We start from the raw sequence: 25,790 nt of genomic DNA, 5'->3' as shown, positions 1-25,790 counted from the left end.
TGGACTCTCACACTATTATGATAGATCCACTATGGACTGGACTCTCACACTATTATGTTAGATCCACTATGGACTGGACTCTCACACTATTATGTTAGATCCACTATGGACTGGACTCTCACACTATTATGTTAGATCCACTATGGACTGGACTCTCACACTATTATGTTAGATCCACTATGGACTGGACTCTCACTATTATGTTAGATCCACTATGGACTGGACTCTCACACTATTATGTTAGATCCACTATGGACTGGACTCTCACACTATTATGTTAGATCCACTATGGACTGGACTCTCACACTATTATGTTAGATCCACTATGGACTGGACTCTCACTATTATGTTAGATCCACTATGGACTGGACTCTCACACTATTATGTTAGATCCACTATGGACTGGACTAGCACACTATTATGTTAGATCCACTATGGACTGGACTCTCACACTATTATGTTAGATCCACTATGGACTGGACTCTCACACTATTATGTTAGATCCACTATGGACTGGACTCTCACACTATTATGTTAGATCCACTATGGACTGGACTCTCACACTATTATGTTAGATCCACTATGGACTGGACTCTCACACTATTATGTTAGATCCACTATGGACTGGACTCTCACTATTATGTTAGATCCACTATGGACTGGACTCTCATACTATTATGTTAGATCCACTATGGACTGGACTCTCACACTATTATGTTAGATCCACTATGGACTGGACTAGCACACTATTATGTTAGATCCACTATGGACTGGACTCTCACACTATTATGTTAGATCCACTATGGACTGGACTCTCACACTATTATGTTAGATCCACTATGGACTGGACTCTCACACTATTATGTTAGATCCACTATGGACTGGACTCTTACTATTATGTTAGATCCACTATGGACTGGACTCTCACACTATTATGTTAGATCCACTATGGACTGGACTCTCACACTATTATGTTAGATCCACTATGGACTGGACTAGCACACTATTATGTTAGATCCACTATGGACTGGACTCTCACACTATTATGTTAGATCCACTATGGACTGGACTCTCACACTATTATGTTAGATCCACTATGGACTGGACTCTCACTATTATGTTAGATCCACTATGGACTGGACTCTCACTATTATGTTAGATCCACTATGGACTGGACTCTCACACTATTATGTTAGATCCACTATGGACTGGACTCTTACACTATTATGTTAGATCCACTATGGACTGGACTCTCACACTATTATGTTAGATCCACTATGGACTGGACTCTCACACTATTATGTTAGATCCACTATGGACTGGACTCTCACACTATTATGTTAGATCCACTATGGACTGGACTCTCACACTATTATGTGAGATCCACTATGGACTGGACTCTTACACTATTATGTTAGATCCACTATGGACTGGACTCTCACACTATTATGTTAGATCCACTATGGACTGGACTCTCACACTATTATGTTAGATCCACTATGGACTGGACTCTCACACTATTATGTTAGATCCACTATGGACTGGACTCTTACACTATTATGTTAGATCCACTATGGACTGGACTCTCACACTATTATGTTAGATCCACTATGGACTGGACTCTCACACTATTATGTTAGATCCACTATGGACTGGACTCTCACACTATTATGTTAGATCCACTATGGACTGGACTCTCACACTATTATGTTAGATCCACTATGGACTGGACTCTCACACTATTATGTTAGATCCACTATGGACTGGACTCTTACACTATTATGTTAGATCCACTATGGACTGGACTCTCACACTATTATGTTAGATCCACTATGGACTGGACTCTCACACTATTATGTTAGATCCACTATGGACTGGACTCTCACACTATTATGTTAGATCCACTATGGACTGGACTCTTACACTATTATGTTAGATCCACTATGGACTGGACTCTCACACTATTATGTTAGATCCACTATGGACTGGACTCTCACACTATTATGTTAGATCCACTATGGACTGGACTCTCACACTATTATGTTAGATCCACTATGGACTGGACTCTCACAATATTATGCTAGATCCACTCGACGTCCATTGCACCGGTCACCCTAGGAGGGGGGGTCTCCACAACAGCGGTCCTCTCCAAGGTTTCTCATTGTCCCATTGGGTTGAGTTTTTCCTTGCCCGTATCTGGTTAAATAAAGGTTCTAATGTGGGATCTGAGCAGAGGACAGTGTTTCCCATAAACTGCCAAGATACCTGTGGCGGTGGGGGCGTGGCTATGGGCGTGGTCACATGACATCATCGAGTAATTTGCATAATTTACTACAATGATATGATTTCCTCTAAAAAGGCTCAAAAAATGTATTTATTTATACTTACTAATTAATAATAACAGTTTTGTTTTAAACGTCCATCCATCCATCCATTTTACAATATAATTACAACACTTTATGTACATATTTATATACAGATTTGAACAATAAGTTATTCACTGAAATATATTTATTAATTGTGGTTCTTACAAAAAAATATCTTGTAAAATATAAAAGCTAAAATGTCTCTTAAAGCTCTGCCCCTTTAATTAGTGCATACTAAATAATTTAACTTTAGCCTACTACTACAACCATATTATTTACCAGCAACATAAAGTGAAACAGAGGCAGAGGTGTCCTGCCACAGTCAGTAACAAATAAACAGAAAACAGTAGTGGTCAAATACAAATAAGGCAACAAGAGAAGTATCCTACACTTCTCTTTTGTAAAGTAAATCTGAACAGCCTATATGGGCATCTACATCAACTATATGATTTGCCTGAGAAGCTGGACAGGACAAAAAATATATATATATTTTTTTTTATATTTGTGGCGGACGTAATTCTTTCGTGTCGGGCCGCCACAAATAAATGAATGTGTGGGAAACACTGGAGGATGTTGTTGTGGCTTGTGCAGCCCTTTGAGACACTCGTAATTTAGGCATGATTTAGGGATATATAAATAAACATTGATTGATTGATTGATTGAAGCTATCTGAAAACTACTATTACACATTATTGTCCTTATTTTGCTCTGTAAAACAATGGTCATTTGGTACAAGTTAAACAGGAAATTAACAGAATATCAGTAACTGCTGAGACATTAGGAACAAATAGGACCTACTCGTCTTCAGATGTTAAAATGTTGCTAAAATATACCAGATGCACTTTGATGTGACCTAGTTAAAACCCTTGTGTAATGTTCATATTGTTGTTACTCAGCCAGCGTTTTTGGGTCTGATGGACCCGTTGCATTTTGTGGCTTTTAATGCCTCACAATCAAACACTTTTATGTTAAAATACTGAACAGATGTTTACCTTATCCCAATAAACAGCTGTTCAATTATTGTAAACTCATGACAGCCATGGCATTTGTTCTTTATAAGTGTATGTAAACTTTTGACCACGACTATAGCTGCAATAATTTGTAGGTCAATATACCGTTTAAGAAAAATGTATTATCGGCCCAGGCCTAAGCTAATTCATTCATTACTAATACCATGTCAATAAAAAGCAGTCACGTGTGAGCTCCCATACCTTAGTGTCCTCCGCCATTGGACTGTCGGGTTCGGAGTCACTGCCACAGTGTGAGAAGGAAGTGGGGGATCCCACATCAGAGGCCGGTGGGGTTGGTAGCTCCGCCTTCACGTCAGCTGGTCCATCCACCTCCATGGCAACCAGGTCCTTGAGAGACTCTACAGAAAAGACGAGGAGGAATGAGAAGTTTAAGAGTCAATCAGCACGCCTCGAATTCTCAAACGGCCCCTTCATGGAGAGATTATTAGAAGTGTTCACTTGAAGTAGGGGTGTAACGGTACGTGTATTTGTATTGAACCGTTTCGGTACGGGGGTTTCGGTTCGGTTCAGAGGTGTACCGAATGAGATTCCACACGGACATATTAAGTAGCGTAACGCTCGTTGTGTAAACAATGCACACCGAGGCACAACACACGACATGCTAGCAGCTAACGGGCTAGGATAGACTGACCATACGTCCTCTTTTCACCGGACATGTCCCCTTTTGCGCAGCTGTCAGGGCGGAGTTTCTTAAATGCCTCAAATGTCCGGCATTTTGAGTTAGGGTTGCGTGTATTTTCAATGTACGTTCAGGGTTAAGAAGGGGTTAAAAACAAAACAAATTGTGCGCGCAGCAGCATTGGTGAGGGAGGGGCAGAGACAGAGACAGAGAGAGAGAGAGTTATGATAAACGAGCATGCGTCGCCAGGCTCTGCTTTTTATCCATAGATTTATCACATTTAATGTTTTATTATCTATAGCAGGGGTGTCAAAAGTGTGCCCCGGAGGCCATTTGCGGCCCACAGCTAATGTTTTAAAGGCCCACGGCACATTCTAAAAATACTATTAAAATAAACACAAACATAACAAAAGTGAAATAAAAAAGCTTAAAGGTTAAATGTAATTTAGAAAAAGTTGCAATGTTGACTAATAAAACAAAGCAGTTTTTTTTTCTTTCAAACTGTCATTGCTCAAAACATAATATTGAATCAAAATCAATGTTATTATGAAATATTGACCTATCCAAGGTTCCCATTACTTCACATTAGGGCTGCAACTAACGATTAATTTGATAATCGATTAATCTGTCAATTATTACTTCGATTAATCGATTAATAATCGGATAAAAGAGACAAACTACATTTCTATCCTATCCAGTATTTTATTGAGAAAAAAACAGCATACTGGCACCATACTTATTTTGATTATTGTTTCTCAGCTGTTTGTACATGTTGCAGTTTATAAATAAAGGTTTATTTACCGTATTTTCCGCACCATAAGCCGCCCCGTGTTATTAGCCGCACTTTCAATGAACGGCATATTTCAAAACTTTGTTTACCTATTAGCCGCCCCGTGTTATTAGCCGCACCTATGCTGCGCTAAAGGGAATGTCAAAAAAACAGTCAGATAGGTCAGTCAAACTTTAATAATATATTACAAACCAGCGTTCTAACAACTCTGTTCACTCCCAAAATGTAATGTGCAAATGTGCAATCACAAAAATAGTAACACTCAAAATAGTGCAGAGCAATAGCAACATCAATAACTCAACGTTGCTCGAACACACAACACACAAAATAAACATTTAAAGCTCACGTTCTGAAGTTATTACTCATCCACAAATCCCTCGAATTCTTCTTCTTCTTCGGTGTCACCCGGTCTCTTCGCGTAAACGTCTATCAACCACTCGCTCATCTTTTCTTCATCCATCCATCCCTTCGAGTTAGCTTTTATGATGACGCTGGCTGGAAAGTTCTCTTTTGGCAAGGTCTTCCTTTTGAATATCACCATGGGTGGAAGTTTCTGGCCGTTAGCATGGCAAGCTAACGGATATTCACCGTACGTGCTCCCGTTGTACCCACAGTGCGGTTCACATGAATATCAAAAGTCAGTGGAACCTTGTACGCGTGTCTCTTAGTAGGAGACATTTTGTGGTCTTTACAGAAACACACAGATGAAATGAAACGTAATATCCGCGCGCTTCTTCTTCTACGGGGGCGGGTGCTCACCTTGGCGGTTGCTTACAGTAGAAGAAGAAGCTCTTCCTCTTCTATGGGGGCGGTTGCTAACCGTAGAAGAAGAAGCGCTTCCTCTTCTACGGGGAAAAAAGATGGCGGCTGTTTACCGTAGTTGCGAGACCTAAACTTTATGAAAATAAATATTAATATTAATCCATATATAAAGCGCACCGGGTTATTAGCCGCACTGTCAGCTTTTGAGAAAATTTGTGGTTTTTAGGTGTGGCTTATGGTGCGGAAAATACGGTAAAAAAAAATATAAAAAATTTTATTTTTTATTTTTTAAAGCCTCTGCGCATGCGCATAGCATAGATCCAACGAATCGATGACTAAATGAATCTGCAACTATTTTTATAATCGATTTTAATCGATTAGTTGTTGCAGCCCTACTTCACATCAAAAATTCCACTACGAAAAATATTTTTGGTGGAAGATTTTGCAAATTTGGTAAATAAATAACCCAAAAATGTATATTTTGTTGTTTTCTTACCGTACCGAAAATGAACCGAACCGTGACCTCTAAACCGAGGTACGTACCGAACCGAAATTTTTGTGTACCGTTACACCCCTACTTGAAGGTCATCATAAAAAAAGGTCATCCTCCATAAATTGCAGCAAAGCTTGAAAAGAAGAAAAAGGGGCATGTCGAGCACATACTGTTTTTCTGGGCTGCCATTTTCAGTGCAATGTTCTCTTGTTTGAGCTTCTGGTTGGATTGCTGAATGTAGCGAATGTAGTCGATGGCTTTCCTCAGCACTGCCGACTTATTCAGCTGGGGGCACAGAAGAAAAAGAACCAGCCATTACTCGAGTGTATTAGGCTGTTTAGTCTGCATTTTTTCTTGAATAAGTGACAAGGGAAAACTAGCAGAAACCTTTTAAAAAGACAGAAAAGTAGCCTAAATCAAACCAGGAGTAAAACTACATTTCGCTGAATATTACGCAACAATTGCATCAAAAACAGCATTGCTTTATCACTTTCTTCTTCTTTTAAGGACAAAAATGGCAAGCTTATAGCTATTATAAATCAGTTTCTCCCAAAGCAGTGTTTCTTAACCACCATTGTTTTGCACTGTGTTCTGTATGGGCCACAGCGTTACTCAGTTGTAATACACTTTTCAGCCACTTATGTCAGTAATGATAACATCCAAACAAACAAAAGAAGTCTGGAGCTCAAGTCATGGGTCAGTTTCTGAAGCGCAAAAATTAGGACTAAAGTGGTGAAGCTGTATTTTCATTCTCACTTTATTATTGACAGTTTTGTTAAGGTATATCATTAATTTTAATTATTTTAGCTTAACATAATTGTATGTAAATTGTATTTTTGTCAGTTATTTACAAGTTTGTGGTGTTGTCCCGATACCAATATTTTGGTACCGGTACCAAAATGTATTTCGATACTTTTCTAAATAAAGGGGACCACAAAAAATTACATTATCGTCTATATTTTAACAAAAACATTTTACGGTACATTAAACATATGTTTCTTATTGCAATGGAAGAACAATTTAGTCCTTAAATAAAATAGTGAACATACTAGACAACTTGTCTTTTAGTAGTAAGTAAACAAACAAAGACTCCTAATTAGTCTGCTGACATATGCAGTAACATATTGTGTCATTTATCTACCTATTATTTTGTCAACATTATTAAGGACAAGTGGTAGAAAATGGATTATTAATCAACTTGTTCATTTACTGTTAATATCTGCTTACTTTCTCTTTTAACATGTTCTATCTACACTTCTGTTCAAATGTAATAATCACTTCTTCTTCTCTTCTTTGGTACTTTACATTAGTTTTGGATGATACCACAAATGTAGGTATCGATCCGATACCAAGTAGTTACAGGATCATACATTGGTCATATTCAAAGTCCTCATGTGTCCTGGGACGTATTTTCTGAGTTTATAAACATAATATAAATGTTAAAAAAAACAAAAGAAGATTTTGTGATGCTAAAAAATATTGATGTAATCATAGTAGTATCGACTATACGCTCCTGTACTTGGTATCATTACAGTGGATGTCGGGTGTAGATCCACCAAAGGCTTTTGTTTACATTGTGACGCTGGTGAGCTACGGTGTCTAGTGAAGCATGTTTAGCTATTCCTCGTCCTTCAGTGATAATGATTGTGAGGAGGCGTGGCCTGCGGAGCTGCAGCGAGGCGGGGTGTGCCGGGGCCGGCTTCGAGATCGGCGACAGGTGCGTAGATGGCCCACCTGGGCACAGTTTTCTGATCACCTGTCACTCTACAAAAGGGCAGCAGCAGAGAAGGACGTGGTTGGTGAAGTCGGAGTTGATGAGAGAGAGAACCCGAGAACGAACCCGAGAACGAACCCGAGCGCGAGCGAGACGGAGACGCGGAAGGCTGAAAAGCAACCGTAAGAGCGAGATGGGCACGAGAGGCGAGTGCTGAAAAGCAGAGAAGATGGTTTATTGCAAAATAAACAAAATCTCCAAACCGTCAAGCCTATCATGTCCGTCATTGGTGGTCCAAGGAACCCGGAGGAGCGAGACCTCCACAATGATACTTGTAAGAAACTTACTTTATTTGTCGCCATGGAGGCGAGGATTAGTGATTTAGAAGTAGCTAAAACACTGCAGACTGGGGATGGACTTTAGCCGCTAGCTAGCTAGTTAGCCATGTCTTAAAGCACCTCTTCCTGAGGGTGTTTCAGTGTTATAACTTCACCTTTATCATTACTTTTTAAGCCAAAATGCGTCCGTTCTCCCTTTTCTGTCTACACACTGTGTCTGCTTGTAAGTACTCCGTGATTGTGCACTGCCGAACATGCTCTTCTGCTCGTAAACCAGCAATGTCATGACGACGACGGGGTGGTGGTGGACTGGTACTTTTCAGAGGCGGTATAGTACCGAATATGATTCATTAGTATCGCGGTACTATACTGATACAGGTATACCGTACAACCCTAGTCCCTTCACATGCAGTATGTTTCGTTAGTACTTATTTTTCTAATCAGCCTGACCTAATCCTAAGGTTTATTTGTTAAATAAAGAATCTTTGTGATTGAGACATAATTTCATTTCATTTGACAAGGTTGTAAACTGTAAGTAGGTTAGATGTAATGATTGAACGTCTTTAAAATCAAGACAAAGATTAATGATTTAGTGTTAATATTTGAGTAGGCCCAAGGCACCTCTGTAGTGGAAAAGTTATGCCCCGGTTAACAAGCCCCAACACCCCTTCATGTTCACATATCATTTCTGCTACAAGACAACCCACCTTAGCCTCAGTGCCCGCCACCAAGTCTTTGAGTTCGAGGATTTTGTCGTTGATGGACGAGCGGTATCGCTTCTCGATGGCATTGTGTGCGGTGCGCTTTTCCCCCTTTGGTGGGAGGGTGGCGTTCTTGTCGTTGGTAATGATGCGGTTGATGGGTAGTTTGTCAGGATCCACCATGACGGGCAGGGTCGTCAGGAAGGTACCCCCGCTCATAAAAGCCTGGGAAAAGAATACATGATGTATAATCCAGGGTTTCCCACACATTCATTTATTTGTGGCGGCCCGCCACGAAAGAATTACGTCCGCCACAAATAAAAATAAAAAATTAAAAATTAAAATTAAAATTTAAAAAAAAAATTGTTTTTATTTTTTTTTGTCCTGTCCAGCTTCTCAGGCAAATCATATAGTTGATGTAGATTCCCATATCGGCTGTTCAGATTTACTTTATAAAAGAGAAGTGTAGGATACTTCTCTTGTTGCCTTATTTGTATTTGACCACTACTGTTTTCTGTTTATTTGTTACTGACTGTGGCAGGACACCTCTGCCTCTGTTTCACTTTATGTTGCTGGTAAATAATATGGTTGTAGTAGTAGGCTACAGTTAAATTATTTAGTATGCACTAATTAAAGGGGCAGAGCTTTAAGAGACATTTTAGCTTTTATATTTTATAAGATATATTTTTTGTAAGAACCACAATTAATAAATATATTACAGTGAATAACTTATTGTTCAAATCTGTATATAAATATGTACATAAAGTGTTGTAATTATATTGTAAAATGGATGGATGGACGTTTAAAACAAAACTGTTATTATTAATTAGTAAGTGTACATTTTTTGAGCCTTTTTAGAGAAAATCATATCATTATAGTAAATTATGCAAATTACTCGATGATGTCATGGTGACCACGCCCATAGCCACGCCCCCACCGCCACAGGTATCTTGGCAGTTTATGGGAAACACTGTACGCCAAGTCTCTTACGTGAATGAGCTTAATAATATTATTTGATATTTTACGGTAATGTGTTAATAATTTCACACATAAATCGCTCCAGAGTATAAATCACACCCCTGGCCAAACTATGAAAAAAACTGTGATTTATAATCCGAAAAATACGGAATTTACAAGTCCCTTCTAGTGTTGTCCCAATACCAATATTTTGGAACCGGTACCAAAATGTATTTCGATACTTTTCTAAATAAAGGGGACCACAAAAAATTGCATTATTTTGTCTATTTTAACAACAAAATTTGACATATGTTTCTTATTGCAATGGAAGAACAATTTTGGCCTTAAATAAAATAGTGAACATACTAGACAACTTGTCTTTTAGTAGTAAGTAAACAAACAAAGGCTCCTAATTAGTCTGCTGACATATGCAGTAACATATTGTGTCATTTATACACCTATTATTTTGTACACATTATTAACGACAAGTGGCAGAAAATTGATTATTAATCTACTTGTTCATTTACTGTTAATATCCGCATACTTTCTCTTTCAACATAAAAGAGAAAGCGACGTGAAAGTCTGTAAATCAGGGGTGTCCAAAGTGCGGCCCGGGGGCCATTTGCGGCCCGCAGCTAATTGTTTACCGGCCCGCCACACATTCTGGAAATACTATTGTAAAAATAAAAAAGAACATTAAAAAAAGTGGAATGAGGTGAAATCTAACGAGAAAAAGTTGCAATGTTGACACAAAAGCTGCCATGCAGGCTGTTTTTTTTTCTTTTGTCTTTCTTCATTTTTGTTTTTTTGCCATTGCTCAAAAAATAATAATAATGACAAAAAATCCATGTTAAAATGAATTATTTTCAGGGCTCCAATTACTTCAAATATTTCACTTGAAAATGTTTTATGTGGTAAATATTGCATATATTGTGTAGTAGCTAGGGATGTCTGATAATGGCTTTTTGCCGATATCCGATATTCCGATATTGTCCAACTCTTTAATTACAGATACCGATATCAAACGATACCGATATATATACAGTCGTGGAATTAACACATTATTATGCCTAATTTGGACAACCAGGTATGGTGAAGATAAGGTACTTTTTTTAAAAATGAATAAAATAAAATAAGATAAATAAATTAAAAACATTTTCTTGAATAAAAAAGAAAGTAAAACAATATAAAAACAGTTACATAGAAACTAGTAATTAATGAAAATTTGTAAAATTAACTGTTAAAGGTTAGTATTATTAGTGGACCAGCAGCACGCACAATCATGTGTGCTTACGGACTGTATCCCTTGCAGACTGTATTGATATATATTGATATATAATGTAGGAAGCAGAATATTAATAACAGAAAGAAACAACCCTTTTTTGTGAATGAGTGTAAATGGGGGAGGGAGGTTTTTTGGGTTGGTGCACTAATTGTAAGTGTATCTTGTGTTTTTTATGTGGATTTAATAAAAAAAAAAAAATAAAAAAAAATAAAAAACGATACTGATAATAAAAAAAACGATACCGATAATTCCCGATATTATATTTTAACGCATTTATCGGCCGATAATATCGGCAGACCGATATTATCGGACATCTCTAGTAGTAGCCATATAAAAACATAAAAGTTTTCTTTGACAAAAGCGCATAAAACAAACAAAATAATAGTTCCAGCATAAAATGGACAGATATATCTGAAGTTGATCTCGTAACTTAAGTGTTGAAAGTAAAAGAAAAACCTAATAAAAATGTATCACTTTATGAGTGGGGCACCTTTTGGATCCCAAATATATTTAGTGATTTTTTATTTCTTTTCACTGTGATTACTCAAAAATATGAAAGAATTAAAATCAATGGTGTCCTGCATTATTGATCTTTTAGGGCTCTAATTACTAAATACTGCATATTTCAGTTTTACTATAAAAAAAACTAAGTTGTTTTTGACAGAAAAGCCATAAAAAAATGGTTTTAATTTGTATTACTTTATATCAACTTGAAGTTGATATAGAGATTTACTGTAAGCACTAAATAATTTAAAAAAAATAATAATATGATTTATTTTTAACATTTTAATGACTGAGACCCTTTATGGTCCCCGGGACCCCTAAAGGTAAAATAAATAAAAAATGCATATATTTTGTTATGATTTGAAAATGAAAAATATCAAAATGGCCCCCACATGCTTTAATTTTTCTGTGTGCGGCCCTCAGTGGAAAAAGTTTGGACACCCCTGCTGTAAATGGTCTGTCAAATATAACGGCCACCGCTGCTGCTCACTGCTCCCCTCACCTCCCAGGGGGTGATCAAGGTTGATGGGTCAAATGCAGAGAATAATTTTGCCACAACTAGTGTGAGTGTGACAATCATTGGTACTTTAACTTAATAATCTATGCAACATTTTCAGCAAAGAACCACCATTACATGTTATGTAGACCACAAGGAAGTCTTTTACATTTAGAAAAAAAATAATAATAATATGACTCCTTTAAAGGCCTACTGAAAGCCACTACTAGCGACCACGCAGTCTGATAGTTTATATATCAATGATGAAATCTTAACATTGCAACACATGCCAATACGGCCGGGTTAACTTATAAAGTGACATTTTAAACTTCCCAGGAAACTTCCGCTTGAAAACGTAGCGGTATGATGACGTATGCGCGTGACGTCACGAGGTCAAGGGAAGTGTTTGGACCCAATTCAAATACCTCTGTTTTCTTCGACAAAATTCCACAGTATTCTGGACATCTGTGTTGGTTGCAATTTGTTTAATGGACAATGGAGACTGCAAATAAGAAAGTTGTAGGTGCGATCGGTGGAGCAGCGGACTACAGCAACACCAACACCAGGAGGTTGTGTTGTGTTTTGAGCAGGATAGCAGACGCACTACAGTGAGTAAGCCCGCCGCCGCATCTAAGTTAGCTTCTGTTTTTTTAGCTTCGCCAAGCTGAATATTATTAATCGTGTATTTACATGTTCATGGTTTAATAGTATTTTTAAACTTCTGTCTATCCATCCAGTCAGGGTTTTTTTATATTTAGTTTCTATCTGCATTTGAGACTGCTATGCTATCACGTTGGCTACGTAGCTAGGTTAGCTTCTGTTTTTTTAGCTTCGCCAAGCTGAATATTATTAATCGTGTATTTACATGTTCATGGTTTAATAGTATTTTTGATCTTCTGTCTATCCATCCAGTCAGGGTTTTTTTTAATTTAGTTTCTATCTGCATTTGAGACTGCTATGCTATCACGTTGGCTACGTAGCTAGGTTAGCTTCTATTTTTTTAGCTTCGAAAAGCTGAATATTATTAATCGTGTATTTACATGTTCATGGTTTAATAGTATTTTTGATCTTCTGTCTATCCATCCAGTCAGGGTTTTTTTTTTAATTTAGCTTCTATCTGCATTTGAGACTGCTATGCTATCACGTTGGCTACGTAGCTAGGTTAGCTTCTATTTTTTTAGCTTCGAAAAGCTGAATATTATTAATCGTGTATTTACATGTTCATGGTTTAATAGTATTTTTGATCTTCTGTCTATCCATCCAGTCAGGGTTTTTTTTAATTTAGTTTCTATCTGCATTTGAAACTGCTATGCTATCACGTTGGCTACGTAGCTAGGTTAGCTTCTATTTTTTTAGCTTCGAAAAGCTGAATATTATTAATCGTGTATTTACATGTTCATGGTTTAATAGTATTTTTGATCTTCTGTCTATCCATCCAGTCAGGGTTTTTTTAAATTTAGTTTCTATCTGCATTTGAGACTGCTATGCTATCACGTTGGCTACGTAGCTAGGTTAGCTTCTATTTTTTTAGCTTCGAAAAGCTGAATATTATTAATCGTGTATTTACATGTTCATGGTTTAATAGTATTTTTGATCTTCTGTCTATCCATCCAGTCAGGGGTTTTTTTAAATTTAGTTTCTATCTGCATTTGAGACTGCTATGCTATCACGTTGGCTACGTAGCTAGGTTAGCTTCTATTTTTTTAACTTCGAAAAGCTGAATATTATTAATCGTGTATTTACATGTTCATGGTTTAATAGTATTTTTGATCTTCTGTCTATCCATCCAGTCAGGGTTTTTTTTTATTTAGTTTCTATCTGCATTTGAGACTGATGCTATCACGTTGGCTACGTAGCTAGGTTAGCTTCTATTTTTTTAGCTTCGCAAAGCTGAATATTATTAATCGTGTATTTACATGTTCAGTCACTGTGAATGTCCATTTCGCGTTCTCGACTCTCATTTTCAAGAGGATATAGTATCCGAGGTGGTTTAAAGTACAAATCTGTGATCCACAATAGAAAAAAGAGACAGTGTGGAATCCAATGAGCCAGCTTGTACCTAAGTTACGGTCAGAGCGAAAAAAGATACGTCCATCACTGCCTCTCAAGTCCTTCAATGTAACGTTCCTCATCTACGAATCTTTCATCCTCGCTCAAATTAATGGGGTAATCGTCACTTTCTCGGTCCGAATCTCTCTCGCTCCATTGTAAACAACGGGGAATTGTGAGGAATACTAGCTCCTGTGACGTCACGCTACTTCCGGTACAGGCAAGGCTTTTTTTTTATCAGCGAGCAAAAGTTGCGAACTTTATCGTCGATTTTCTCTACTAAATCCTTTCAGCAAAAATATGGCAATATCGCGAAATGATCAAGTATGACACATAGAATGGATCTGCTATTCCCGTTTAAATAAAAAAAATTCATTTCAGTAGGCCTTTAATGCGCCTTATAATCCGGTGCGCCTTTTGTATGAAAATAGACCTAAATAGACCTGCTCATCGGCAGTGCGCCGTATAATCCGGTGCGCCCTATGGTCCGGAAAATACGGTATATCATGATTTACCTGCAGTGGCGTGCTGTGAGCTGTCGTGGTAGAAACCAGGGGAGCAGGGGAGGCCATGGTAGTGACGATGCAGGGGTCATGCTTCAGCGTTGTAAACACCAGAGATTCAGCTTTGATAAACTGGGGTTGCAGTATCACCTGAGAAAGGTTCAAATGTCCTGTGTTATTCTTCAAGTTCATAATCATATCTATCCAAGCGCACTGCATTCACCCTCTTGTGCACTTACAGGTACTTGCTGCATATGAGGCATGAGGGTCTGAGTCGGTGGGCTTCCCGACGTGGTCAACAAGGTAGAGGTGGTGGGCAACCCTTGCAGCGGAGTCTGGATGGTCACCGGCGGAACGTGAGGAGGCGAGGGGGGCAAGGCGGCAAGGGGCTGGCTCACTTTGCCTGGGTTGGAGGCTGGAGGTGAGGAAAGTAGAAGACAGCGGAAAGTTCGGGTTAAAGATTTGTAGACCACTCGGTGAACCTCTATCTGTGATAAGGAAGCAATAACAGGATTCAATGGGTCACCTGAATTGTCTTGTCTGTGGCAAGGAAATAGTAGGTCAGGGCGATAGAAAATACTTTTTATTTTAAATTGAGCCAATCCTGGAGAAGATTTAGGACAAGAATATGCTAAACAATGATATACATTTTTTTATTATTATTATTAACGTGCAAATGAGGATTACAGCCACACTGTAAGGAAAAAAACCTACAATTTTTATGACAAAAAAACATTGTTTTTTACAAACAGGGCCTAAATATTTTAAATGTATTATAAATCAAACATAGAACATCCGACAATGTTGAGTGGTATAAGTGCAACTCGATTCTTGTAAAATAAATACAAAATAAAGAAAAATGTTCTGTTTATTTTTACAAAAAAATATATATATTATTTTATATATTATGTATATATTTTTTTTTAATACAACTGTAATACCTATGACAGAATGTACGCTTATTAGTATAGATTCATAAAGCTTTTTTACGAACAGGGCCTAAATATTTTAAACGTATTATAAATCAAACATAGAACATCCAACAATGTTGAGTGGTATAAGTGCAACTCGATTCTTGAAAAATAAATACAATAAAGAAAAACGTTCTGCTTATTTTTACAAAAATATATACATAATTTTATATATTATGTATATATATTTTTTTTTAATACAACTGTAATACCTATGACAGAATGTACACTTATTAGTATAGATTCATAAAGCTTTTTACGAACAGGGCCTAAATATTTTAAACGTATTATAAATCAAACATAGAACATCCAACAATGTTGAGTGGTATAAGTGCAACTTTATTCTTGTAAAATAAATACAAAATAAAGAAAAACGTTCTGCTTATTTTTACAAAAATATATATATTATTTTATATATTATGTATATATTTTTTTTAATACAACTGTAATACCTATGACAGAATGTACACTTATTAGTAGGGATGTCCGATAATGGCTTTTTGCCGATATCTGATATTCCGATATTGTCCAACTCTTTAATAACAGATACCGATATCAACCGATACCGATATCAACCGATATATACAGTCGTGGAATTAACACATTATTATGCCTAATTTGGACAACCAGGTATGGTGAAGATAAGGTACTTTAAAAAAAAAAAAAATTAATAAAATAAAATAAGATAAATAAATTAAAAACATTTTCTTGAATAAAAAAGAAAGTAAAACAATATAAAAACAGTTACATAGAAACTAGTAATTAATGAAAATGAGTCAAATTAAGTGTTAAAGGTTAGTACTATTAGTGGAGCAGCAGCACGCACAATCATGTGTGCTTACGGACTGTATCCCTTGCAGACTGTATTGATATATAATGTAGGAAGCAGAATATTAATAACAGAAAGAAACAACCCTTTTGTGTGAATGAGTGTAAAAAAAACAAACAAACAAAAAAAACGATACCAATAATAAAAAAAACGATACCGATAATTTCCGATATTACATTTTAACGCATTTATCGGCCAATAATATCAGCAGGCCGATATTATCGGACATCTCTACTTATTAGTATAGATTCATAAAGCTTTTATTTGTTTAACATCTTGACTTTGTGACAATTTTAACATAATGTTGTATTATTTGACTATATCCTCGTAGTATAATTATTTTATATATTAAAAAGTAAATGTTTGTCAACTTACCGGGTGTGTATTTTATTAAAGTATGATCAAATAGGTTAAAATTATCTGATTGCATGGTTATTGGATTTAAAAAACAATACACTGTACATGAAGACAAACCATCACAGTACATACCAATGTAGTTGTTCTGGACTTTGTTCAGAGTCTGGGTCTGAAGTAGTGTCTGTGGCAGGTTTGGAGGCTGAGGCTGGAGTACCGGGGTAGCAAAAAGTTGGACGCTTGTGGCGCTTAACGCAGGGTTTGTTGGCGGTGATCCATGAGGTGACGCTGCCTGGAGAGGAGAAGAATGACCTGGAATGGGTTGGGACGGTTCCACCTTAGGCTGTCTGAGACTCTGAGCTTGCGGCGGGGAGGCCTGCTGCTGCTGCCGTGGTATGGAGCTTGACACCGGAGACAGGGGGGACTGCCGAAAGGTAACGGGCTGAAAGGTTTTGTCCGGGGTAGATGAGCTGCGGGTGATGGGAGGGCCCAGGAGCGCATCCAAATGGGGGTTGCTGCTTAAAATGGAGGAGGATGAAGAGGATAAAGGTGCTGTCGTAGTGGTGGGAAGGGGGCTGGACGACGAGACGGACTGAGGGAGGCAGGAAAGGTTTAGATTGGTGGTCGGTCCGGCGTATGGAGGGTTGTCAAAGAGTCCAAATTCCCCTTCTTGGTTGTGAAGGAGCTGAAGCATGTCTGGCAACAAACAATAACAAAACAGAAAACCATTGAGAGGAAGACATGCACATTTGGTGTGATGTTTTGATATTGACATTACATCATGCACAATGTTAATTAATAATTATGCCTGGTAGGCAATGTAGTCAATATTAAAGCAAACAGGAAGACATTACTGCATTACCAAATAGAAGCAATTACAGAAACACATTTAAAAATAGTCCCAATTACAGATAATAATATACAACTAGAAGAGGCAATCCTTGAAGTAATTGCGTGTGAATGCTCCAATGCTGAAGTTGAACTGAAATGCTGACAGAATATAGCATGAATGTCAGAATAGTTTTAATGTTGGAATGGTTTAAATGTTAAAGAGTTTCAATTTCCAGGAAAAACCGGAATTTGGTTTGATACTTGGGAAAGTGCTAGTTTGAATGTCCAGGATGAGTGGAATGTGTTGATGTTGGAATGGTTTGAATAGGTTGAAAAATGTGGGAATTGTGCAACTTGGAAAAATGTCCCATTCATTTCAATGGGAACTTCCAGGAAATTTTAAAATTTGGGGAAAAGCAGGATTTAAAAAATAAACAAAAAAAAAACGATTAGGAACATGATTGTCCTGATGAGCTGAATTGGTTGGTGTTGGAATTGTTTAAATCGGTCAAGAAATGTTGAAGTAGTAACATGTTGAATTGAGAAATGGTATTACGGAATTCCTGGAATTTCGGGAAAACCGGGAATTTTTACATTTAAAAAAAATAAACTTTGTTTTTTTGTCCTAATTAAGAGTTATGTTTTGACGGTGGAACGGTTGAAATGTGTTGAAAAATGTGGGAGGAGTAGTCGCCAGAAAAAAGGGTGGAATTTTTTTGGAACTTGGAAAAAAAACAACTTTGATTTTCCAGGATGGTGGAATGTGTTGAAGTTATTCACGGTACGTGAATTTGTATAGAACCGTTTCAGTACGGGGGTTCCGGTTCGGTTCGGAGGTGTGCCGAACGAGTTTCCACACGGACATATTAGGTAGCGTAACGCACGTTTTGTAAACAATGCACACCGAGGCACAACACACGGCATGCTAGCAGCTAACGGGCTAGGATAGACTGACCATACGTCCTCTTTTCACCGGACATGTCCTCTTTTGCGGAGAGGTCAGGGCGGAGTTTCTTAAATGCTTCAAATGTCCGGCGTTTTGAGTTGATAAACGCGCATGCGTCGCCAGGCTCTGCTTTTTATCCATAGATTTATCACATTTAATGTTTTATTATCTATAGCAGGGGTGTCAAAAGTGTGCCCCGGAGGCCATTTGCGGCCCACAGCTAATGTTTTAAAGGCCCACAGCACATTCTAAAAATACTATTCAAATAAACAAAAACATAACAAAAGTGAAATAAAAAAGCTTAAATGTGAAATGTAATTTAGAAAAAGTTGCAATGTTGACTAATAAAACAAAGCTGTTTTTTTTTCTTTCAAACTGTCATTGCTCAAAACATAATATTGAATCAAAATCAATGTTATTATGAATTATTGACCTATCCAAGGTTCCCATTACTTCACATTATATATTACACTAAGAAAAATATTTTTGGTGGAAGATTTTGCAAATTTGGTAAATAAATAACACAAAAATGTATATTTTGTTGTTTTCTTACTGTACCGAAAATCCAATCCAATCCATTTTATTTATATAGCACATTTAAACAACAAGAATGTTTCCAAAGTGCTGCACAGCCATGTTTAAAACAATATTAAAAACAACATTAAAAACAATATTATGCTCCACCAATGACTGAATAAAAACAAAAAATAAATAAATATAAAACCAATATAAAACCAATATAAAAATGAATATGATTAAAAACGATTTTAAAGGGTAAAACCAATTAAAACAGTAAATAGAAATCAAAATGTATTTTTTTTTAAAAACAACAAAAAAAACACAGAGGACAACAGAGGACAGAGGACCACACAACTCACGTAGTGTTAAAAGCCAAAGAATAAAAGTGGGTCTTAAGACGAGACTTAAAACACTCCACTGTGGAAGCAGTTTGAACATGGAGGGGCAGAGTGTTCCAGAGCTTAGGGCCGACCACAGAGAAGGCCCTGTCTCCCCTGGTTTTAAGTCTGGTCTTGGGCACCACGAGCTGGAGCTGGCTCGGAGTGCCCAAATTTGGATGAGGTCCGAGATATACTGAGGTGCCAGTCCATGTAAAGCTTTAAAAACAAACAGCAAGGTTTTAAAATCAATTCTGAGATGAACAGGGAGCCAGTGCCAACTCTCAAGAATTGGGGTTATATGCTGGCGTTTCCTGGCCCCTGTTAAAAGTCCTGCTGCTGAAAATGAACCGAACCGTGACCTCTAAACCGAGGTACGTACCGAACCGACATTTTTGTGTACTGTTACACCCCTACTTGAAGGTGGAATGGTTTGAATAGGTTGAAAAATGTGGAAATGGTGGAAGTTGGAAAAAATGGCCAATTCATTCTGAATGGGGAAAAAATGTGCCCGGAAATCCTACAATTCGGGGGAAATCTGGGAATTTTTTTGGAATTTGTCAAGGGAAAGTCTGCGATTCCCGAATAGGCTGAACAGTAGTGATGGGTCCGGCAACACCAATGTATCGGCGCATGCGTCGAGCTCATAGAGCAACACCCTGTGTCGGTGCGCGTACCGCTTTTAGAAAGTCACGTGACCTATAATGAGCTGTTTCGGTCACGTGACCGATACGCAAACTGTGTCGCACTGCCGCCTCCTCTGTGCCCTGTGAGCGGGTCTTTTCTACAGCCGGAGAAATAATAACTAAGAAGAGAAATCGTCTAAAATTTAATACGTTGGAAAAACTGTTTTTTTTAAATAAAAATGTGTAAAAAATAAATAAAAATCCCAGTCCACAAGCATCCTCATTCACAACACGTTCTTAGATTTCCATGTTATGATACATGTTCACATTATTTATTGACTGTATCTAAAAAAGATAAAAAATATATTTTTATTTAAAAGAAGATATGAAATAATCCTAAATGAAAAAATACAATGACTTGGTTTATATTATTGTGTGGGGACGGCGTGGCGAAGTTGGTAGAGTGGCTGTGCCAGCAATCGGAGGGTTGCTGGTTACTGGGGTTCAATCCCCACCTTCTACCATCCTAGTCACGTCCGTTGTGTCCTTGGGCAAGACACTTCACCCTTGCTCCTGATGGGTGCTGGTAGCGCCTTGCATGGCAGCTCCCTCCATCAGTGTGTGAATGTGGAAATAGTGTCAAAGCGCTTTGAGTACCTTGAAGGTAGAAAAACGCTATACAAGTATAACCCATTTATCATTTATACTAGGTCATAAAATCAGTGTCAGTTGAGTCTGTTAATAGGTTGCCTGTAGGGATTTTTAATGTCCAGCAGATGTCAGTATTTAGTGACGCAGTATCAATACAGTTTTGCAATGTGTCGAAACGCTTCATGACGCCTCATCAACCCATCACTACTGAACAGTTTGAAGTTGGAACGGTTTGAATCGGGTGAAAAATGTGGAAGGTAAAATCTGGAGAAGACCACGAAATAGAAGAATAATAATAAATACCGTAATTTCCGGACTATAAGCCGCTACTTTTTCCCCTCGTTCTGGTCCCTGCGGCTTATACAAGGGTGCGGCTTATTTACGGCCTGTTCTTCTCCGACACCGACGAAGAGGATTTCGGTGGTTTTAGTACGCAGGAGGAAGACGATGACACAATGATTAAAGACTGACTTTTCATATACCGGTAGGCTGGTTATTTTGATAACGTACAGGCGAGCGCTTTGTATTACTTTGCACCGTTGTATTATTTGTACTCTGCACGAATGCTGTTCGCCATGTCAAAGATGTGAAAGTTTGATTGAATGATTGAAAGATTTATTGTTAATAAATGGGACGCTTTGCGTTCCCAAACAGTCATCTCTGTCCCGACAATCCCCTCCGTGGTAGCAGGAACCCCTATATACTACGGTAATTACACATCAAAACCCTGCGGCTTATAGTCGGGTGCGGCTTATATATGGAGCAATCTGTATTTTCCCCTAAATTTAGCTGGTGCGGCTTATAGTCAGGTGCGGCTTATAGTCCGGAAATGGCGGTGCACATCAAAACCCTGCGGCTTATAGTCGGGTGCGGCTTATATATGGAGCAATCTGTATTTTCCCCTAAATTTAGCTGGTGCGGCTTATAGCGAGGTGTGGCTTATAGTCCGGAAATTACGGTACACATCAAAACCCTGCGGCTTATAGTCGGGTGCGGCTTATATATGGAGCAATCTGTATTTTCCCCTAAATTTAGCTAGTGCGGCTTATAGTCAGGTGCGGCTTATAGTCCGGAAATTACGGTAGATGAATTTTGGTGTAGAAAACGAAAAACTTTTAATTGTGTGATGCTTCGGAGGGTTCACACAATTAAAAGTTATTTTGTGTGACTTATTGTGCAGCATCGTGGTTAAGATGACATCTGCCTATTACCTGACATGTTAGCTACTTCTCTTTGTTTATAATGTCTATTTTCTATTTCCTGCTGGACCTACTCTCCATTTTATGCTGCTGCTGTCATATATACTGTAATATTGTACATGGTCATTGGTTTATATTGTATATATGTTATAGACATAATATAATATATCTGTATATAAATTACTCTGTACACATATTATGGATATATTTGTATATATGTTAGATTTTTTTTATAGCTATATTAGTCTATTTATACCTGCATTGTCCTTTCCATCATTGTAACTGAGCTACTGTGTTGAACAATTTCCCTTGTGGATCATTAAAGTTTGTCTAAGTCTAATGTTTTGGATGAGGTGATCGCTTCCGACCAATCAGAGTCCGTCTGGGAGAAAACAGGAAAGGGAGGGCTACGTCACTTAGAAGGGGTTACTATCGGTCAAGCGTGTGAAGCGCCAAAACACCAATGTCACGTCCAGTGTGCAACTTATGTTATTGTTGTTTTAAAACTTTTTACACCACCATAACATGAGACATACAGCAACAAAAATAAAGAGTTAACAATTCCTCAAAACAATAGGTTTAGTATAACAGCGCATGCGCATCGACGCAGTTAGCAAACGTGACAAATGGAGTAGCTTTTGCGGACGTATTTTGAAAGTTGATGTTTAAGGCCCGAATGTTGCTGAGATAGGCTCCCGCGACCCCGAAAGGGACAAGCAGTAGAAAATGGATGGATGTTTAAGGTTAAATGAGGGGACGAGGAATGAACGCCAGTAACCTCCGTCTGGCAGTGGGCGGGTCGATCACGTGGTTAGCATCGCCTGTTAAACACTATTACTTTATCCTTTTTTTCTCTTTTTTTTTACTACCCTGGTTGTTTGTTTTGTATAATTTAAGACAAAGTAAACACCGCACGCTGCAAATTAAAAAAAATAAAATATTCACAGTAGTAACAATCGCCAGTTTGATATTAGCCGCAATGCTAACTAAGCACGCTAGCTGGTTAAATATATCCTTACCATCGATGTCGTTTAGGAGGGCCGTGTCGAGGTCACTGGGGTCGTGAAGCGACAGTGTTGGATGCAGATTATCCAACGAAGAATCGTCAAACGACAAGGTGTTCATCTTTAAAAAAAAAAAAATTGGTTTCCAGTGTAAAAACCCCTCAAAGCAATATTCCAGTCTCTGGATTCTCAGGTGACTACATTTGACAGAGTATTCTCAAAGATGACCATTAATAGTGTTTTTGTGTCATCTGTGCTGCTCCCATGACGGTTGAGGGGAAACTTGTCCAAACACTAAAGCCCATTCAGTACTAACATGCTTACGACGCTTGCCAAGCTCGCCATCATCGCTTGGTAATGACGGACAGGTCTCCCAGCCAATCACAGCGTCGGTAGAGAAATCGCTTCCGTGTTTACCCACTCTGGATCTCTTTGATAATGACGGACGGGTTTGCCAGCCAATCACAACGTCGGCAGAGAAATCGCTTCCGTGTTTACCCACTCCGGACTCGTCGTGATTGTCTCCTGACAGAATGTGATCTCTAATGCGAAACAGGGACGTTATATGGTGCCAGAACTACCTTATTACCGCACTACTATTCATAAATATGTGTCAGCTCATCAAACTCCAGTCGAATTTCGGTAAGTTTACCGGGAGGCGCGCGGCTAGGGTTTGTCCGTCAAGAGCCAATGGGAAGCGAGCGTGGAAATAAAAATATATGTCAAGCTTGTTCGACCCGCAGCGGCAACGCCTCCTGTAGAACCAGAATAAGTGACCAATTGAAAACGAGATAGCGGAGTGGGGTGATATGACGTCACAACTGTGAGTCTGGGATTACATCATGCGCGTCTATGCAAGGACAAGGAAATACCCCAAATTTTCATAGGTTGAAGAAATAGTCAGTAACATATTGGAGAATGATTAAGAGTACAAAAGCCCATATATTGGTATCTTTGTTAAAACACTTTTAAAGTGATTTAGGTAGCCTTTTTTTTTTATTATATATTTTTTAATTATTTATTACTCTCTGTATTTCCTTGTTTTCTTCCCTTGTTGTTGAAAGTGCCTTGACTGTTGAGTGAATTATAAATGTATGTTTGTTGTTCAATAAAAAAAATAATATATATGTATATATATATATATATATATTTATTTATTTATTTTTAATTTTATTTTATTAATTTTTTTATTGAATAACAAACACATTTATAAAAAATATATATATATATATATATATATATATATTTTTTTTTTGTATTTTTTTTTTTATTGAACAACAAACTTACATTTATAATTCACTCAACAGTCGAGGCACGTTCAACAACAAGGGAAGAAAATAAAAAATAAAATGCAGATGGAGTAATAAATAATAATAAAAAATATATATAGGTTGTCGAAATTGAATTACTCTAAATTGAGTTTAATCATTTTACTTACACTTAAATATTTTCTCCCGCAAAAAATGTGCACCATTAAGCATATGATGCCACAACTAGTTTCTTTCCAGACATATCACATTGTCTGGAATGTAAACAACATTAGGCAACACCTTTGAGTAAATAAACCTTACCTAAAACCGATAGTGTGGCGCATGGGAACTCTCCTGAAGGAATCAATAAAGTACTATCTATCTATCTATCTATCTATCTATCTATCATGTACACAAAGGCACAGGTCTACTGAGGATATAGGTCACTGGCCTAGTATCTATATATCTATCTATCATGTACACAAAGGCACAGGTCTACTGAGGATATAGGTCACTGGCCTAGTATCTATCTATCTATCTATCATGTCCACAAAGGCACAGGTCTACTGAGGATAAAGGTCACTGGCCTAGAGTAACATACACTATATTGCCAAAAGTATTTGGCTACCTGCTTTGACTCACATATGAACTTGAAGTGCCGTCCCATTCCTAACCCATAGGGTTCAATATGATGTCGGTCCACCTTTTGCAGCTATTACAGCTTCAACTCTTCTGGGAAGGCTGTCCACAAGGTTGCGGAGTGTGTTTATAGGAATTTTTGACCATTCTTCCAAAAGCGCATTGGTGAGGTCTCACACTGATGTTGGTCGAGAAGGCCTGGCTCTCAGTCTCCGTTCTAATTCATCCCAAAGGTGTTCTATCGGGTTCACGTCAGGACTCTGTGCAGGCCAGTCAAGTTCATCCACACCAGACTCTGTCATCCATCTCTTTATGGACCTTGCTTTGTGCATTGGTGCACAGTCATGTTGGAAGATGAAGGGGCCTGCTCCAAGCTGTTCCCACAATAAAGCCAACTTTGGAATATTTAGGAGCGAGGAAATTTCACAACTGGATTTGTTGCACGGGTGGCATCCTATGACAGTTCCACGCTGGAAATCACTGAGAGCGGCCCATTCTTTCACAAATGTTTGTAGAAACAGTCTCCATGCCTATAAGTGCTTGATTTTATACACCAAGTGATTAGGACACCTGATTCTGATCATTTGGATGGGTGGCCAAATACTTTTGGCCATATACTGGTAGTGTAGAACAAGTGTTTTCAAAGCCCTGTAGTAAATCTTATACTTGTCAAATATGGAAGGTCGCAGCCTGCTGCGGGGTTGTTCTTCCAACGCAAAAACGGCTCCGAACGACAGCGTGAAGGTAGGCTTGGATTTATTTAACATAAATAACTCACTACCATAACCCCAAAAATACAACAAAAAAGGCAAGCGTGCCTAAAACACAAATGAAGCTGCTAGTTAGCAGAAACTATGACATGGACTATGAAAACTTACTTGGTCAGAATGATACATGAACCGGTGTGACATAAAGACAATGCAGGCAGGACGAGAGAACAGAAAGCAAGACTTAAAGGCCTACTGAAATTATTTTTTTTAAATTTA

At 38.0% G+C, this 25,790-nt stretch overlaps 1 protein-coding gene across 1 annotated transcript in view; it reads right to left on the bottom strand.

Annotated features, from left to right (window-relative positions):
• LOC133642889 (sterol regulatory element-binding protein 1-like) overlaps positions 1 to 23,583 on the bottom strand; it is a 65,072-nt gene extending 41,489 nt beyond the window's left edge. The window contains exons 1-7 of the mRNA XM_062037302.1: positions 22,931 to 23,583; positions 16,898 to 17,458; positions 14,848 to 15,023; positions 14,621 to 14,758; positions 8,821 to 9,039; positions 6,232 to 6,346; positions 3,578 to 3,735 (exon numbers count right to left, since the gene is read on the bottom strand). Of these exons, the coding sequence (XP_061893286.1) occupies positions 3,578 to 3,735; positions 6,232 to 6,346; positions 8,821 to 9,039; positions 14,621 to 14,758; positions 14,848 to 15,023; positions 16,898 to 17,458; positions 22,931 to 23,036 (1,473 nt within the window). The 5' untranslated portion in view covers positions 23,037 to 23,583. The remainder of the gene's footprint in view (positions 1 to 3,577; positions 3,736 to 6,231; positions 6,347 to 8,820; positions 9,040 to 14,620; positions 14,759 to 14,847; positions 15,024 to 16,897; positions 17,459 to 22,930) is intronic.
• Between the last annotated feature and the right edge of the window lie 2,207 nt (positions 23,584 to 25,790).

The sequence above is a fragment of the Entelurus aequoreus genome, linkage group LG25, assembly GCF_033978785.1.
Source record: "Entelurus aequoreus isolate RoL-2023_Sb linkage group LG25, RoL_Eaeq_v1.1, whole genome shotgun sequence".
NCBI lineage: Eukaryota > Metazoa > Chordata > Actinopteri > Syngnathiformes > Syngnathidae > Entelurus > Entelurus aequoreus.
Note: the sequence above shows the minus strand (reverse complement) of the source record. Positions and strands in the feature narration are given on the sequence as shown.